At 27.7% G+C, this 20,071-nt stretch overlaps 2 protein-coding genes across 2 annotated transcripts; both read right to left on the reverse strand.

The window, feature by feature from the left end:
• Window positions 1-9,580: 9,580 nt before the first annotated feature.
• On the reverse strand, window positions 9,581-12,794 carry LOC123305084 (solute carrier family 25 member 44). The gene is made up of 6 exons (XM_044886696.1): window positions 12,538-12,794; window positions 12,160-12,476; window positions 12,007-12,099; window positions 11,766-11,947; window positions 11,508-11,691; window positions 9,581-10,010 (listed from the first exon to the last, which is right to left on the reverse strand). The coding sequence occupies exons 2-6, from the start codon at window positions 12,455-12,457 to the stop codon at window positions 9,691-9,693; spliced, it is 1,077 nt and encodes a 358-aa protein (XP_044742631.1). The 5' UTR covers window positions 12,458-12,476; window positions 12,538-12,794; the 3' UTR covers window positions 9,581-9,690.
• A 1,429-nt stretch (window positions 12,795-14,223) lies between these two features.
• Window positions 14,224-16,913, reverse strand: LOC123305273 (cilia- and flagella-associated protein 20-like). Its single transcript, XM_044886948.1, has 3 exons — window positions 16,824-16,913; window positions 15,717-15,915; window positions 14,224-14,873 (listed from the first exon to the last, which is right to left on the reverse strand). Exons 1-3 carry the CDS (start codon window positions 16,905-16,907, stop codon window positions 14,224-14,226), a joined length of 933 nt encoding a protein of 310 aa, XP_044742883.1. The 5' UTR covers window positions 16,908-16,913.
• Between the last annotated feature and the right edge of the window lie 3,158 nt (window positions 16,914-20,071).

Here is a 20,071-nt window from a genome sequence, read left to right on the forward strand (position 1 = left end):
ACAAAAATTGATCTAGCAAATTGGGGCGAAAATTGAAATTGAGGGGATGATTTTCATTAAATTGTTTTAATACCAAATATTGAAAAATAATCATTGTATCAGAATTTTCAAACATTGTTTGCATACCTTCGAAAAAAGCTTAATTAGCTCTTTTTACTTTATAAACACAATAATTTTTAGCAACAAGTTAAAGTGAATATTTATTCCACTAAAATTTATGTGCTATGACTATCTATTTCTCACATACAGTGGCATTATCTTTATCTCACTTTGTCATGGTATATTGTATTTCTCCGCTTTACAGTGCCATTAAATAAATAACAGATACGACACTAAAAAAGTTTCACTTCAAAGAAAATTTAAAACACTCGTGCTATAAACTACTTTGGTAATCCATTGCACTCATTTTTATACAAATGTATTTTTCGATGAAAAATTTAGAAACAATCAAATTAGATAATCAGAAATTTTAGAATATTTTGTCAATTCAGATCGTATACGTAAAAAAATATCTCTAAAAAGTACATAACAAACTGAAATGTTAATAAGAAAATAAGCAAACGTTGTCATTATAAAACAAAATAGAGGCGTTGTTAGAATTTTTTCCGTAAGAAGGGAAGAGTTGTTTTGCTTGTAAGTAAACTGAACCACGAGCTGCGATCCAGGCTTGTGTATTAGTGTATAACATTAGTAAACATTTTATATATCATCATGGCTAAACGAAAAAATCCTATAAACATGGTATATTTTGGAACATCTGTCAGTTTCTATTTACGTATATCTTGCTTTTTATTCAACCAACAATTTTCCTCGGCGTGCAACATATATTCCCCGGAAAAATTTAGTGCAAAAAGCACTGCTTATCTATTACCTCATTATTCCTATGGGAATTTACACTTTAAATAGCTATAAGGACGTGTATATTAGATTACCATTTCTTGATGAAATTTGGAAGGAAGATGTTTGCATTTTGGAGACAGTCAAATATTTCTTTTTCAAACTAATATATAATGAAAAAGTGTTTCTATATGTGCAAACCAACTTTTATGAAAATGGAGACATCTGATTATAATTCTGGCGACAAGCATTAGCTATTTTTTGACGCCAAAAATATCGCATTTGTGGGCATACCAACCCAACCAACGTCTCATTGACATAAGTTTTTGAATAACGCTTCTTGACTAAAAACAGAAAATTAATTAATTTTCCAAACAAAAAATTTGTTTCTAGTTTAAAAAATTCGAACTCAATTAAGAGTTTTGGTCCTTGAAACAATTTTTATTAATTTTTTTACACTTTATGTTTCTAAATGTGAATAAGTGGTTCGTTCTTTAATTATTTTTCGGGTCTCGTTTCTCTCCTCGACAATGAAAGGAGATAAAATACACAACATGGCTTATAAGGGCGGATTAGATTACTTAGTTATTGAAGACAAATTCATACATCGAACATCATACAACACACGAAATTAAAAATATTTGTTTATTAAAAAAACAGGTTCCATATAGATTTTTAGAATAGTTATTCAGCAGTTTAAACAGAGTTTAATATTTTCGAATAAAGTCGAACTCGTAGTTAAGTGCATATTCGCCGTAATCGAAGGCGGAAAATTCTAGGGCCTTAGACTTTTGCATTTTTAACATTATGGTTAATCTGCCCCTGCATAGATTTAAACAAAAAATAATGTTTAGACTTATTTTTCTACTTAAACTAAAAATTCGAGAAAAATTAAAGGAAGTAAATTACTATGAAATAACTCAAAGAACCATTTTTCACATTACATTTAGAAACCGTTTATGTATCTAGTAAATCAAGTAGCGGAGGCTATTAGAGACAAGAAAACTCAGTTTTAACTATATTATCCATTCTAAATTTATACGATAATGCTGTTAAATTGGTGAAATAAATACGTGAAAATTAGCGATGCCCTTTTATGAACGAAATTTTGTTTTTGTAGTTTCGTTATAAAAAGAGAAAATTTATTTTTATTCAATATCTATGAACTTACCTTTTTTAGAAAATAATTAGGCAACTTAAAAAGGTTTTTCTTCTCCTTAAATAGGATATCAAATTTAACAGGAAATCTCTGTAGTGTAAAGAATATATCGAGTTAAAAAAAATATTTCACGAACCCCTTTGTGACAGGCCTACGTGCAAAATTGAATTTATTTTTAGGTTTTTGTGTTTGAATTATTTTTGTCCGAGTAGCGAACTGAAGATAACGTATATTGAAAATTTCTATGGTATATTAAAAATTTACATTAAAAAAACTCTTCTAATACCCCATGCGACAATATACTTCAATTGAAATTTGAAAATGTTTCAAATCACAAAAAACACACCAGATTTTGTTTATTAAAATTAATTACATTGATTATTAAACCTTTTTGACTAGGATAAAATATGGGTCAAAATTATTAAACATTTAGATCATTGGTATTTTCTTTTGAAACAGTAATTTTGGTGAGTAATATGATAAATTTTATCTGTTCAGGAAACATCTACCTATGTTCATGACTACAACTTGGTAATTAAACTAAAATGTTATTGTTTATTTTTTATGAATTCTCAAAGTTATCGCTTAACTATTTTCGGTACTAAAGTAAGTCTCTGAAATTATCAAATGGATAATGGATTGACTCCAACTTATATTTGCAAATCATCCGATAGCAATTAATCTATTATATGCTATTCAATTCAAAAAATTCGCAAAGACTGTGATGCTTCCGGGCGCATGCCGAAATTTTTGCTTGCTTTTGTCATTTAATTTTTTTTATTAAATTGTTTTTAACACGGATATTAATGATTCATAATAAATCAAACACAAAAACAAATTATATAAATATCAATTTTTACTAATTGTTGTCATTATCGCATAATGGATTTTCATTTGAATACATCGAATATAGTTGTAAAATGCTGCCTATATTAATAAATTGTTTATATTTAAAACTGGAATTGTAAATTCGAATTGTGATACCAACGATGCACATATTATAAAAACATATAAATACCGATCGTAAATGGTATTATTTCATAATGAGCCAAAAAAAATAATTAAATTATCCTTTATGCCTATTCTCATGTGCCTTTTGGATTATTTTCAATTACAGATTTGTGATTAAAATCAAGATTCATTTATAAAATAGAAGTGGTTTGATCAATTTTTGTTGTATTATTTGTGAATATTATCATATCAGTTTATTTTCCTTTTAAATAATTTTTATCAAATAATTGTTAAGGCTGTGTATAATATTGCTATATAGATGTAAGTTTTAGCCAACATTAGTTGGATTTAATATAAACTCATTTCATTTGCAAATAAAAATTTATTTTACGTTGATAATCATGGAATGGAAACGGGTAAGAAAATATGTAAGTGATTTGTAAATGGATTGATGGAAATTTACTTGTTAGCTGGAATATTATTTACGAATAAAAATGTTAAAAATTAACTGATCACTAAAAACATTTAATAATGTAATGCGTTCACGGATGGTACCGACAAAGAGGTAAAATATTAAAATTTACTTAAATAATTATATTTCAATACGGTTAGTAACTGCGTTATTTGACGAATTCTACATAATCTAGACAACTAATTTGCTTTAGACTTCACTAGGGAAAGTTGATTAGCATATGAATTTATTCCTTGCAATTATGAAGTGCGATCAATATTTTTACTGGACAATGAATAGAGAATGATTGAATAGACATCAGCGATTTGAACTTATGAACGTAGGTCATAGATCATAGAATCATAGAATCTGTCATATTGCAGACTAACTAACATGCAACAAATCGTTATTTACGTATTTCAGGTTTTTGCATAGTAATATCGTATTCTCTATAGCAGGATTGTATTATAAAAATGACTTTTCGATGTAGAATCAATAATAATTTTTGCCCTTTTGTTAACTCCATCCGCAAACACATTGTTAAGTTATTCAAAATTTTAAATCATGACAAAAATTTAAAAAAACATTTATTTTTTAAATGGTAAGTAAATATAATACATTTGTGCAATATCGAAGTGAATTTTTAAACTAAGAAGATGAAGATCAAAAAAATTGTAAATAAAATTCCATCATACATAAGTATTCAATAAATGTTGCTTCTGTTTTCTCTTTGTATTGGAAAATGTGCTTTTAATGTTTTTAAGCAACAGACACAACATTATACGTAAATGTTATTTCACTTGAGAATGTTAGCAAATTTACTTAATATACGTAATGACAATGTTTTAAAAATAAATGTTACTTCAAAATATATTTTTGAAAAAAATGTATTTAAAATAAAAAGTTTATATGCACAAAGAAAAATATATTAGATTTACCTAAGAGATAAGTGTACATATTTTGTAATGTTTAATTTAACTATTACACAAATAATTTTAGCCCAATAAATAGGTAAGCTATACCATGCAAAAGGTCAAATACAATTATTCTTAGTTGGTTAAATTATTAACAAATATTTTTCAATTTTCATATTGCATTTTTGAAAAAGAATATCATAATTAACTTACGAATACAATATAATTTTTCTATAAACTTTGACAAAAATGCTAAATTCAATATATCGAATATTATTCTCGAAAAGCTGAGTTCTGATTTGGTTAAATTGTTCGATGCTATTCAAAAAAGGCTGACTTATACGTAGGTACTACTTTTTAAAGATGTTTTGATGTCCGCAGACTTTAAAATAAAGAGACAAAACAAAGGAATGCTCAAGATTTTAAAGTTTCTCATAAGATATGGGCAGTGAGTGAATAGATGAGTCATCTCCAATGCACTTCAATAGTCTTTTGTCTTTATATATTGATCTTTTATAATATTGTTTCAATAAGGATGGCATGCAAAGAGTATATTAAAATATCAAGGAGTGTCTGACAGCTTCGTGTTATTCTAGCTAGCTAGTTTAACAATTTCCCAAAATGCTCTTATCAAATTTTCGTTAAAACTTGATAGGGGCAATAGAAACCGACAATAATTTATCGACATCCAAGTAAACAGTAAACATTAATAGCAGTATACTCCAATATTGTTTGAAACACTTCAAAATCGTAAAAAACAACGGTATTGTGAAGTGATAAAAATCTCAAGAACTAACACTCACGAGATTATTAGTTAATTTTATGCTTTACAAAAAATTATTTTAATAATTTTGTTTGACTTTTCGCAAGGCAAAACTTAAAATTTTTGCTCTATTTATTGGGATTTTCAATCTAACATCAAAGCTAAAATCATTTCACTACAAAAATGAAATTTATGCAGTGAAAACAGTTTGTTTTTGGTTCCAATTTGTTAATTAGGTATTGATGGAACTTGATTTTTTTTTTATTTTATTATTATTATAATTTTTTTAATGAAAATATAATTTTTTGTTATGGAAATAAATATGAAAAATAAAATTTAATAATATGATTTATTTGTATTTTGAAAAATATATTTTAAGACTAGATAAATAAATTTTATTGTATACTTTTTATACTACGATCCCCTTAAATAATGCTGCTGTTTTTATTGTTAAAAGGTAAGTGGACATATTTCTTTTAAAATTTTTTTCAGTAAAGTTCATCGAGGAAATGGGATGTACCGTACACTTTGTTTAAAAAATTAACAAATTATCTATAATTTGCAATTGTATAAAAGCCAAAAATATTTATTTGAGAAATTTAACAGCAACGAATCGAACAACGAAAAAAAATCATTGAGACATAATTTGAAAATTAACCGTCTACTGACTTAGAGACTCGTTCAAGCGTAAATATCGTCGGCTCAACATCCTTAGAAACAAAATTAAACTGCCTAGCTACAACTTTTTGGAAAAAAGTATTCGTAACGAACCATTCTGTAGCGAAAGCATATACTGCAAGTGACTGAAACTGAATATTTGCTACATTAAATCATAATAAATCTCAGTACTTCCGCATTCTTATAAAACTTCAATTGCAAATTAATATATTAATAAAATATATTAAAGAAAATAAATTAAACCTTTCCATTATACATCCACATAAAACATATTTTATTGTAAAAATAAATGATGAACGCAGTTTACTAACTTTCGTCAAATTTTTTTGAAATTTTTATAAACAACTAATATTTTGAGTCTTACATAATTTTGTTTTGTTCAACTGTACAATTAATAAAAATTTGATGAATACGAACCTACGTGGTAACATTTACGTTTATTTTAACAAACTACTTAAAACTAAAACTCATGACTAGCAAAGATACATTTTAAAATAAATTACAACCTCATAATAAAAATAAAATAACAAAATGTATGCATCGAGATATAGTTGCAGGAGTATGATTTTTATTATAATTCAAACGATATTTGTTATTGCGACATACAAATTTGGTGAAATTGGGTTACTGTTTGTATTCTTATTAAGTTTGTATTAAAATTATGCGAATTTTTTATATTCAATAAAATGTGGTGATAGCACAGATCGCAGTTATTGGATACTAGAAACATAACAAACGAGAGAAATGGCAATAAGTAGTAAATACGGCAGTAGTAATTTACTGCAAAGTTGTCATGTCTCATTTAAAATATTTGGCTTTCAAATAATAATAAAAACTTTTTTTTAACCTAAATTGTTACAAAAATAGTTAATGATATTTTATCGCATTGTGATTAAAAATTATATTTTTGTAACTTCTTTTCAAGTTGTATACGTTTTATTAGTTGGGCACTTACAACAACGTTTTATACAATTTTTGATTCTTAAATGAAACGTAGTAAGAATTTGTTTTATTCTTGATTTTTACCTCTGATTATGAAAGCAACAATAAGTAATTTTGTGAAGCTACAATTGACCATGTTTATTATTATAAAGATCACATTCTTGAAAATATCCAATAGCATACATAACATGGAATATATCATTAAATCAACAAGTAATTTATTTCTAAATTGCCTTTAAATTAAAATTAATTTTAGCTGAATTTTGCTTAGTACTTTTAGATACATCACTAATTACTGATTTATTTAAATAATTGACAATAATTAATAATAAAATATTTGCGAATATACAGTGATAAAATTAAAACTATTTCAATTTTTTTTTTATGTTTTGCTACTCGGGCGATTTTTTAACGAATTTTATAAGGCCATGGTTGTTGATGAAAATTTATTGTTCAATCATGATTCTATACCATTCCATTGGTAAATTTGTCGTTCATCGCCCGTCTTTCTTTTCTGAATTTACTCTTACAGTAATTCCGTACTTTTTTCGTGCTTGAATTTAAAATTGATTGAAAGATTTAACACTCCGAAATGAGTCTATTTTTATATCTATAAAATATTACTTTCTTTTGAAAAAAAAAACAACTTTTCTTTCTAGCACATTCTTTGATTTTTTCTTACGAAAGATCTGACATCCCTCTTAGATTTTATGCTACAACGTAAATATCCAATTTTTGCGTACCTTTGAAACATGTTTGACGTTTGTGTACTTAAACCACCAGAAATCTTAAGTCTGTAATTTACAATTCGCTTCCTCTTACTATAATGAGGGAATGTAACAAAGGATTCATCATCATTCTTTAATATAAGCCTATTGGTCGCTGACTTTTAGCCTTCTACTGCGCCGAAGTAGATGTTAGACCATTCGAATTAATCTGATTGTTCATTTAAGTATTATGGTAAACTATCTGCACATTTACTAACTTACTTTATCTTGAAATAAAATTTTATTATTAAAAGACAGAGATTATCGAAAAAATGCAAAATAAATTTATAAACGCTTTTGAGCGCGCTTTGAAATATTTGCAAAAGAATTTATCTATATCTCAAAATAAAAAAATGTTACTGAATAAATTTGAGCTTTGAAAGAAATATATCTAAATATTGTAAGGTGAAACGCGTTGTTTCGTTTTCGAATTTTAAGATTCACACAAATATTGATATATAAGGATTTTGAAATTATTTGTACTTGTAAGTAATAATTTACCTTCATGAAAATTGTGTGATTTTAATTTTTCCAACGATTTATAAACGGAATGGAACAACACTAATTGTGAATCCCAATTGAAAAGGATCAGTCTTAAAAATATGCTTACTGAATTTTGAGTGATTGGCCGTTGATAACCACGTTCAAATATCAATGCCCGTTTGTGTAAATTTTAAAAACTAAGAAACTGATAATTTTTAATGCGTAGCGTTTGAGTCATGTTCGAGTAATAACTACGCCGGGTATTTCAGTTAGTATCTAATATACAATAGAATAGAAAATATCTTAAAAATTGTGTTATTTGAATAAATATACCCAATCTAGAAGCCAAAAAAAATTTTATTCGTGATATCCTATGTTAACATTATTTATTTAAGTTAACTGAAAATATATTTGTGCTATTTTGATAATACTTCAATTTATATTTATTGCGATAAAACATTAGGAGCCATTAGCTGTTTAAGTATACACTGAAAACGAATTGTTTTTATCAAAATAAATTGTTATCGTTTCGTTTAGGTGCAACCCTTACAGAATATGCTTTTAATGATATAATTTACATCAAAAATTTAATTCGAATTTCACTGTTGAATTACAACAAGTTTATATGACTGGCATATTATTAGTAATTCATTACTATAATTCTAATTAATAAATCCGAACAAGATCAAAATTTCATCCCTCAATATAAAGATAAGTGGATTCAAGTATTAACTAGTATTCCATTACTTTTAATTAATACTTTAGAGATGTAAATTATATCAATAAAAATCAACGTATGATGGGTATCATTTATTATTGTATATTACCAAGCAATATTCACGTAATGAATAACAATAAATATGAAATAAAGTTAATAATATTAATCCTCTTAAGAGGGCACAGGAAAGTTCTGGGTCTAGGTACTAGGGATCCATTTGCGGTGGCCTTCTTAAGTAATCCTCTCAAGAAGATGTGATTGTCAAATGGAAAAATGTCTGAGTTGTTTTTTTTAAAACTAAATTCAAATAATAATTCGTATTCATCGTTGGTAGATTTAATTTGACACAAGTTGTTCGATACAAATTGCTGATTAAAACGGCTTGAATGATCTAATATTATTTTATAAATAATAAAAATATAAAATTGTGTAAAAATAATGAAATCATGTATACATGAAGTTTACAGTTTCCATAATTGTTAAAACTTTTCAACTTGCAAGTATAAATCTAAAAAGTCTTTTTATCTTTAAACCAAACGAATTTTTCTTGCTAATAAATCACTACCTTTAACGTAAATTTAATAAAAGTTTAAAGAAAATAACCTTTTTTAAAATTCGTAAAATTTTCAACAACTTATATATGTGAAATAATATTCATTAAATTTGCTGAAATGCATAAAAAGTATTATTTATGCACTCTGATTCCATGAATAATTCCACATATACTTAGGGAGGTACATTGTTTTCAATAAATTTAACTACCATAATGTAGTTAACCAAATTATATTCTAATTTTCTTTTACTAATATGAAATTATATTTCATGGCTTAAAATCATTTGTAAACATTTTTACATAAATATTTTTCGAACGGTGTACTATTAAAAAAAATGATTTTTAATGATAATTCCTAAATTCACAATTTTGTGAATTTTCAAAATAAGATAATATCTAAACTAACCTAGCGAAAAATCAAATTTTGTTAATAGTACTAAGTCAATATTAGAGAAATCAATGAATAAACATGATTCACCAGCGTACAAAACCCTTGTATTCCTCTGTTACAGATATACGTTTTATTGTCTCATATCCTAAAATTATACTAAAACTAAAAGCAGCCGATTGAACCAAACGAGCACTTAATCCTTTAGTGAACATCATTAATTTCTCTTCATGCCACAAATCTTTAAACGCTCGTCGCATGGTACCAATCCTTTGTACTTGTAAACGAGCTCGTACTACATCTAACGGATTTGTTATAATAGTTGTTGTAAATCCACCAAATGAGCCCGCAATACTTTGTATAACTAATTGAGGCATAGATTCAGGCATTATACGGAACAATTCATCTAGAAATTAGCAAAGCAAATATTAAAAATAGCAATGTTAGATTACAAAAAGAGGAATAGCAAAAAATAGATCATTGATCAAGCCAAAATTAAAACTCGTTAGGTTTTGACATCGGTAAAATGATTTAGAATATTTCATAAAATAATTAACCTAAAAGTTATGAAATAGACGTAATTCGCTGATTAATATGAAATAAATCAAACAAATATTGTGAATTTTTGATTCAATTGATTACATCTATTCGTTGAAATCCGTAATCATTAATTTTATTGTATAATTCAGTTCTAATTTAGAATTATTAATTGATTACACGAATTATCTGTTTATCTTGACAGCTTTGCTTATCGACCTAATTCCATGATTTTTTTTATTCTATGTATCTTTAAATTATTAGCTATTCTTGCGTAATGAATTCTGAGATAATTTATACCAGTATAATGGCTTTATAGAAAAGCACAATTGATTGGGCAATATAATTTAACTTTTTATAATCCAGCCAATAGGGTATTATCGTTAGTCAAAATAAATCATGAAATTTAAAAAAAATTTAAAATTTATGTAAAAATATACTTAAATATTCTGATTTCGAGTCATAAAAGTACATTTTTCTTTTAGAAAATTAAAAATCGTAATTTTTAAACTGTATATCACATGTCCTAAAACGCGGGTAAGCCCTGCTGTGATGTCATAACGGTATGAGTCATGGACCATCAGTTAGTTCAATGTAGACAGCTGCGTATAATATATACATAAATAATAAGTATTTATATTTATTATAATCAGATGTCTATGAATAATATCTGTCAAACTTATTTGTGTTATTTCGTGTAATGATACCCATAGTATATATACATACGTCATCAAATTGGATGCCCGCGTTTTTGACAGTTTAAAAAAGATTTAAAATTTAATTTAAGTTTTTGGCAAGAAAGCGTGTGTATTTTTCCGAAATAAATTTTTGGTGGCTTTTTATTAGCAAAATCAACATTTTGAAGTACTTTTTCAAAAATAGTGGAGTGCCCTATTGATGGTCTTACTAGTATGTATAACGAAACACAACCACCTATGTTTATTTAATAAATCTGTAGTTTTAGCAAAGTGTGAGTGTACTTTTGCCCTGAATTAAAATGAACGGAAAGCTTTACAAGTGGCGCGAGAACCATATTCCAATGAACTGAATAAAGTCTATGATTGAACCATATATTTTTCAATTAATAATCATATTTTCATACTGTTCATTGAAACGCTGTGGTCTCATTCGCACATCGATCCAAAAATTTCTCTTAAATTCTAACGACATTGCATTCTAGATAAAATGAAATGTTAAAATTCCGTTTAAATACCTAGTCTATTTTTTAGGGCGCCACAATGACGCAGACAATAATAACCAAATTTTTCTTCTCAAATTATGATAAATCAGAAACTTGACTTTAATATTTATTGCCACGGTGTTATAACTTAAACCCGATCAATCGAGTTTCAAAATCATTACATACCTTGGTAAATTTGATAGAATGTCCACCACAATGCTGAATTTGGTACATAAGAACAAAGACTAGCAGTATAACCTCTATAAAATCCTCTAATGCCATCAATTTGTAATATCTTTTTACATACTAAAAGAAAATTTAATGTTCGATTTTTTTCATTTATTTCTATACCCAATGGGTTCATTTCACACTAAAACATAGAAAAAATAGATATAATAAAAATTACAGGCTTGACACCTTCTAAATTGCTAATTAAGAACATACTTTAGTTTTTGTACACGCTCCTAGAACCATTAAATGTTGACTAATTACATCAAAAGGTACAATTATTGTCTGACCGACCACCGAGGCTGCTGCTCCAGCTATTAATGCTTTAGTTCTCATATCGAAACCATGTTGAGTGCATATATACCTTAATCCTTCAAATGTTGATATGTAAAAGAATCCTTCAAACATAAAAAATAATGAAATTATCTCACATTTGTTTCAAACATAATTTTTTTACCGCTGAAAACTTGAACTGATGAGATCCAAAAACCACGATATAAACCTCTAGGTCCTTCAGATTGATAAATTTGAGTTAATGCATCAAATGTGCCTAGATATTACATCAAAATTAGTATTGTTATTTCTTACATAAAAGGATTACTTATAATACCTGAATAAAATGCGTGATTCTTTTGAAGTTGTAACCTTGTTCGCACAACAGTTAAAGGATATAAAAAACACCTGATTGAAAATGAACTTAGCATTGATAACGGAAAAAATTTTCTTTTATCCATCATTTCCCATTCTATAGATCTAATGATAGGAAAATCTGGAGCTCTAGTAGGTCGAATGATGGAATCCTGAACCAAATTAGTTTTAACGATGGAATTGTGAGCTGCAGTAGTAGATTGGATAGATTCCGGAGCTGTAGTAGATCGGATGGAATCCGTAACCTTCGAACCCTCCATATTTGCTTCGAATTCTTATCTAATGAATACACAATGATTATTACATCACAATATTTTATGTAATAGAAAACAAAACTTACTATCTGTGAATAAAAATACTTGAAAATAAATTTTTATCTATCATGATGAATTCATCACTTTACAGAATGAAAATAAAAATTAATCATCTTTTATAAACGGTACTATGATATTGATTGTAGAAATTTGATTTGAATTTGTCTATCTAATATCATTATTCTATCAAGAAAATACGGCCTGTAAAGTGAATGAATGTCAAGCATAAAATATGACTTGTCAGAATATACAAATACTTTGACATAGAATAGTATCGTTATCATTAATAACCATGATGTTTGTATTGACGAAAGCCTATATATAAATATACGCAAGGTTGATTTCAATTACGTAAGTCGAATTTAACAACTGTAAATATTAAAATGTTCCTAAATAACAACTAATCTTTTGCTTTTTTATTTTTAAATTTAATTTAATTTGACTTTACTAATTTATTTTTCATTTCAAAGTTTTGTATTTATATTATTAAAAAAATAAAAATAAACAATTTAATAAATGATTTCATTTGATTTTTATCACATTTTATAAAATACAAAAAATGGGCGGCAAATTTAATTTAAATAATTTCGTGCTCCATTATATATTCCACTCGTTCTCTTTCTCGTTTCGATAACTTTTCTACCTTTTCAGTATCAATCTTGCGTATTCTCTGACTAAATTCTCGATTTTCACGAATACCAGCATAAGCTAATTGTTGAGCATTTTGTTGATGACGCAGTTCTTTTAAAAATTGGTTACTGTATCTAAAACCATCGTTAAACCATCGACGGCGACACGTAACAAAGCTGAAAATTGTCTTTTTAATTTAGGGGAAATAAAAGTAATAAAAACTGCAAATTGACTTACTAGGCATAACCAAGTCTTGAATAACTTGGATGAATGCTCACATCAGAACGAAATAGTTCATTCTGATATTCCGGTGGTAAAGGTGCAATCAAAATGCTGTTTCTTGATTTTCGCATTTTTTAAAATCTAATTGCACAAGCAATATGGTTGTGCATATTTCATTTGAAAGTAATAAAATAAATAATTAAAACATTATTTACAAAGAAAACTGTTTACTTGATCTAAGAAAGTTGTTTTAAAACATTTTCATTATTGCATTATGATTCAGAGGCTTAACAGCTAGTGCTAATAAACAAAATATGAGAGACAGGGGGAAAATGATATATGTTGACATCCTTACTGTTTAGAGGGGAAGATAGATTTTGTACAACAAACTTGACTTTTTGAATGTCAAAAGCATTTTAGGATCCACCAATTTTATCCAAATCGGATTTAAATTGTGGACGCTAGCTTTCGAGAGTTTATTTTAAGAATTTTAAAAGGGATTGATATCTCAAAGATTGTTTTAAAATTTTTTTAAAATCAATAATTTCCGCAGCTTTTTTCGGGAATACGCACTAGTAAACACAGTAATCGCAATCGATTTCAGGTGTTAGACGTACTTCATTTAATTCCTACTTATAATTTCAATAAAAAAGAGATATCCAAAATTCAACCTTGCTAGTAGCTCTTACACCATTAGTGAACGCGTTATTATTAAAGAAATCAAAGTGATTTCATGGAAGATCGAACTACCTTAACTCTGTTTTAATGAAGAAACGCATTGAGTAAAAATAAGGAATTTCATAAATTTTATTTATATAATTTTTTTAAATATGTAAAATTAAAAGACAAGTTAAATTTTTCTATTCAGTTGCTCCTTCTTCATTTTCCACTTCTAATTCATCAAATTCTATGCCTTCAAAATCTGTTTCCTCTATATCACCGGCAAATGATGCAGGGGGTACTACATTTTTATAATCTTCTTCCGTTTCATTGTCTAGTATTTCTGCTTCGTCTTCAGTCAATCCAAATTCAGATAGTGGTACCTCACCTTCATTCATTGTTAACTCGTCTTTTTGTGGAGTTTCTGCTGCGGCAATATTCGTTTCAGTAGTTGACGGAGGAACGGCTCCTGTTACAATGGGTTCTTTTTCTGCAATACCTGGTACTTTGTTTTTTGCAGTTTTACTCTCTTTTTTATTGAGATCTTTTTGTTGTTTTTTCTTGCTTGCACTTAATGGTAAGTATAGTTTAAATTCTTGTGGCATTTCATCTTCATGGTATAAACGATCTGAAAAATATATGCGACGAATTCGAACATTTGCATGAATTTGTACACGTGTTGTTTCTAAATAGTTGGTCCCGTAAGCTCGTTTAGTAAAATCAGATAAATTAAATTGTATTTGATTCCATCCAGGGCTTAAACCGATGGGCATTGTTGTACAAAACGGTCGAACACTTGTTTTTGATTGAAAATTTGACACTCGAAATCGTCGATGCATATCCTTGTCATCTAATAAGTGATTATTTAAGTGTTATAGGTGCAAGATTATAAAGATAAGTTTCAGAAATATTTTACAGGATAAATCAGGAGGAGCACATTTAATTCAAACCCCATTCATACCGGGTAGCTACTTATACTGATAATTGCTTAAAAGTAGTATTGTGTTATTATGTGGACACGTTTTCTTCATAGGAACTAGTTCTTTCCATAAGAATTTTATGGAATTTAAAATTTTTAATTCTATTACCTATTACTTCACAAAAAATGTGAAGACTATATAACCCCTTCCCCCCAAAGGCGTTCAAAGCTGATTTGTTCCTCTAAACTTCTCTGCCCACAAAACTAGTCCTGTAAACTGTATTTCAAGACGATTGGCAATTTCAACGCATCTAATACTTACCATTTAAAGTGATACGAAGCGCTCACCTTGAAATCGATTTTCTAAGAAATAAACAGGATCTAGATTAAATATTTGAGATTTTGTGTGTTGCACAAGCACAGTCTATCCATAAGCGCTTTGAGTAATCGGTGTCATGTCACATAGTTTTTAACTGCCGTTTATACCCCATAAAGAATTGTATATTACCCATCTAGGGAGCAAAATTCGCCTTGGGCGATAGCGAATATGAGATTTGAGACATTTTTTTCCTGCCGTGATGTGCATCAAATTTTTCTGCTCGACAGAGGCGGAAAGCGGCAGCTTCGCTTAGCACAGCGGGGGGGGGGTTAGAGAAAAAACGGGGGTACATATTTTCCCTTTTGTCTTTTTTGTTTCTTTATAATATCATTTTTTGAAAAAAAATTAATTCACTTTTAAAACCTTCCTCCTGTTTCACCTTATAATAATATTACCTAATATTTGGATTTCGAATGTAAAATATTTTTTCATATTTTTAACAATCATAACTAAAAATGGCAATTTTATTCCAAGTGTTTGTCGTGGATTTGCTGGACATGTTATATACGTTGTGACAACATTTGTACCCATTATTTCAATTACTAATGACCGTACATCTTCGTCAGTAATTCTGCGTATATGGCCATTCTTTACCTATTGACAATAAAAGGTATATTCAAACGGTGGCTAAACTTAACTTCTGTGTTTCAAAGTTTTCATGTTTTGGTCATTTTACATTTTTATTTTCATCAAGCATGCAGAATCAAAATTGTTTCGTAATTTTTTGGGATTTTTATTTTGTTTTGCGTTTTTTTTTTGTCATCTATCATACATAATCAATTCCCAAATTTTCTACTGCTTATTTATTAGTATGCGAACAATAGTCTATGAAGATCATATTCCAGAGTATCTTTAAATTACTTACAATTAGCTTCCAGCTAAATTGTATGGATTTTTGATATTTTGTTGTTGTTCATTACGCATTCTGAATAAATTTACCATTTTATCCACTGATTAAGCAATGCTTCATTATCATTTAAGTTGTAGATGATATTTTGTTGTCATGCATTGTTGAATGAAAAATGAATGACTCCCATTCCACAATGTATGAATGTGTTTAATATTAGTTGAGAATTTTCATGATCACATAAAAACACGCATATATGTGCATAAATAATTTTTAGACGTACAAAAGTTCATTATGATACTGATTTCATGGTTCTAAATACATGAACCTGTTATATAATGTAAATTATTACCAACTTTATCAGTTTTTCTTTGAGCTCATTAGCCGAGGCCTTTATTCAGAATGCTTAGAACTACAGCATATATCAAAAATAAGATTGAATAAAATAATTGATTGATTTATAAAAATCGATAAGATTTAAAAAAATAATTTAAACCGTTTTGTAGTAAACGTGAATGAAATTCATCAGAATTGTATAGAATTGTCGTTTGAAGAAATTCTAAAAGAAATAAGATTTGGAGTTAGATTTAGATTCCTGACCTATTTTTCGGGATAATTACCAGCCTAAAACTAAAAATTAAAAAATTAAATTTACCGATTTATCCCAAATTGCCAAAGGATGTGAACCTACACTATACATAATAGAAAGAAAACCACTTTGGTACGTATTTTTAAACATTTTTATTGAAATTTCTAATTAAATATGTTTAAAAATATTTGACAGTAAACTGTAAAAATATATTTGACAGTAAACTGTAGTTTGAGTAGATTTTTTTGTTTTTGTTTTTACAAATTTCATAAATTCATTTGATAACTTTGATACATTAAATTTATTATGGCGGTTTTCCACTAAATGGATAAAACAGAAACTGATGTTGAATAAAACAAAACTGTAACTTTTCGTAAACTTTTTGAAGACTGGCGAGCTTTGCGCCATTTGGGATTTTGTTTTTGGGGTCCCGCCCAGAAGCGATCACATCAAAAGGTTTCGACGTGTTTTGAAACTCGAGCATCATTTTTTCCAAGGATTTCAACATCAACGAGTCACAATACAAGGACTAAAAAAATTTGCTCATAACATGTTAGTTTAATATTGAAGAAAATTATGCTTTGATTTCCTAGTGACAACCAGATAGAAAAGAACCGAAAAGAAAAACAAAATGCAACCCACTTGATGGAAGTTGTTTCAATTTTGTTTTTGTTTTTCAGGTTCTAGAAAACATAAACAAAAACACAACATAAACTCCACTGTCGGTTTAGTAGAAAGCCACCTTTTGACTTGTAGCTTACCTCCGTTAAAGCTGCTAAATCGTCTCTTTACATTTTTTTATTTACATTGGTGTAAGGAGTAAACGAATTAATGTATTTTTCAAAATAAAACGTCAAATTGAGCTCACAATTTCAATTTGGGTCATAAAATAATTTGTGAATAATACTACTCCAAGAAAATGTTTATGGTTCGATTTGAGAAATTGAAGAAATAGGAATTTTTATTAATGGGTGGTACCCTTCCATGTGTAGAATTGAAAATAAAACATCACATTTTCCTAACTAAGGGATATGGCCATGGTCGTGAAAAACTTTCTAATACCTAGTTTCATGTTATATTTTCTAGAAAAATATTATCTTAATTTATTAAATATGAAACTACAGACTTGTTTATATTATATTTCGATTGATGTGTCTATCCACCCACCCTTCGCCTAATTCAATGAACTATAATAATCCAGTTCAAAACTATGTACAAGCGCTATTTGGGTAAAAAAGTAACTTATAAAAGGTCACTTTTTGTAAAATTGTATAGAATAGATTTTTATTTTTGCCAATTTTGCAAGTTTAAAATTTTTAAATTTATAATGTTCTGTGATATTGTATTATTGAAGAAGCATGTTTTTTCTATCTATGCAAAAGGTATATGAAATATGTAATATGTACTGCATATACGAATTCTACTTGTGCATGTCGGGTAGATTGCAATTTGATAGTTAATACACTAGCGCGGTTTTATTATATTAATACAAATTTGCTTGTGAATAGTATTTTTGTAAATAGTTGAAGGCAGTGCTGGCCATTAAGGTTTAGGCCCTGGCCAATTCAAGAGCAATTCGAATTTTTCAATAAAATGTGTTGAATTATCTAATGATTGAATATACCTTTTAATTTGCCGCAATGTTAATTTTTTATCAATTGGCTTTTATAAATATTAGTTTTTATCGATAAATACTATGGGTTAATCGGATCGAAAAAGTTCAAATGACTTTTACTCAGAATTTAATTGTGAAATAACACAGCAAAAAACATCAATAGCATTTTAATTATATTTTAATTTCTAAACTTTAGACATATAAGCTTAATATTTCAAATAATTTTGCTTTAAATATTAATATATATTATATGATGATTCCACTTCTAATATTTCTTCCAATCGTCGTTTTTCTGCTTTTGTAAACTTAGAAACTTTGTCATAATTTATTGTCAGCACACCATTTGCAAACAACATGTTATGTTTAATAGCATCAAAAGCTGTTCTTTGTAAATTTACTTGCAACGAAGCTTCTTTATTTAATTGTTTATGATATTTTACAGCATTGGCTTTATATCTTTTTTCACATGTTAATTGACTAAAAATAATAGTTGTATTATTCTATCTCCTCCAAGTATTTCACGACCAAAGTTGATTTTTGTCACAAAATAAAATTTTGAAGTGGATCACTGACTTAAATTAGTTATAATTTAAGTTTTTATTACCATCCTTTTGCATTTCAGTGTAATATTTGAGTGGAAAACTTTAAAAAAAATTCAGTTTCGATAGAGGAGTGAATGTAACTTTAAATGACTCACTCATGAACTAAATAATACACTTACACTATTTAAGAAAAAAAGAAAATTATGCAGTAATTGCCTCAACAAGGTTTATATTATTCTAAAAGTCGAATTTGTAAACGAAGCTTTTTACTTTTACAGATACCTCAATTATACCCGTAACTCGATTCGTCAGATGACTTCAAATCAGCAAAGGGTTTCATTTTTGTATCTTCTATAGATTTGATTCTTAATTCAGTCATTTTTTATGAAGATGATACAGTTTTTATATAACTAAGGAAGCTTTGTGCCAAAAATCAGCTTTGGAGGAAATTAATGGTCAAAAATATTTATTTATTGTATTACTCAAGTTTTCGGGTAACACATTAGAAATAACCAAATTTAATAGTATTATTAAATACTTTTTTCTCAGCTACCATGAATTTAACTGGTGGATTAACTTTTATCGGTTGACAGATATAATAAAACGCAAAATAAGATTTTTTCTTCATTCTAATGTACCTAATCAAGTTTCAAAGCGTTTGTATGCAAAAGATATTAGTTTGATGTATATAAGGTTGCCTACATAAATAAATAATATTGTATTGTTTACAAAGTGTCTATAATATAGATATATTAATTGTTGCCATTCTTGTTAATGCCAGTTGGCCCAGTACGACGACGTTAGCGTAAAAACAGGACAGCATACTGGAATTAATAGAGGAACGTAAGCAATAATTCATTAAGAGAATATCAATTATTACATTCGAAAATAAATACACACGAATGAGGATCAAATACTCAAACTGTGGTATTTCGGACCAGTGTTTTAAACAACAAAACTTAGTAGCTTAGCACCTCTTATATACTTCTACGGCTCAGTTGGTATCTTTGTTTATAGCGAGGTTAAAAATGATAAATAATTGAATTATTCAAATGTGGAATCGCATGGTTTAAGCAAAACTATCTGTCAGTTATTATGGCTCTAAATTATGAAATGCAGAAAATAATAAAAAAGTTACAGTTCATATATTCATGTGG

Source organism: Chrysoperla carnea, chromosome 1, assembly GCF_905475395.1.
Source record: "Chrysoperla carnea chromosome 1, inChrCarn1.1, whole genome shotgun sequence".
Lineage (NCBI taxonomy): Eukaryota > Metazoa > Arthropoda > Insecta > Neuroptera > Chrysopidae > Chrysoperla > Chrysoperla carnea.

Coding starts and splice junctions, on each gene's coding strand:
- LOC123305273 (XM_044886948.1), bottom strand. CDS start 16,907: ATGTTTAAAAATACGTACCAAAGTGGTTTTCTTTCTATTATGTATAGT. Junction 15,916..16,823: donor TGGCAATTTGGGATAAATCG/GTAAATTTAATT, acceptor TATTGTCAATAG/GTAAAGAATGGCCATATACG. Junction 14,874..15,716: donor ATTCGAAATCCAAATATTAG/GTAATATTATTA, acceptor ATCACTTATTAG/ATGACAAGGATATGCATCGA.
- LOC123305084 (XM_044886696.1), bottom strand. CDS start 12,457: ATGGAGGGTTCGAAGGTTACGGATTCCATCCGATCTACTACAGCTCCG. Junction 11,948..12,006: donor ATCAGTTCAAGTTTTCAGCG/GTAAAAAAATTA, acceptor TTATGTTTGAAG/GATTCTTTTACATATCAACA. Junction 11,692..11,765: donor GAGCGTGTACAAAAACTAAA/GTATGTTCTTAA, acceptor TCTATGTTTTAG/TGTGAAATGAACCCATTGGG.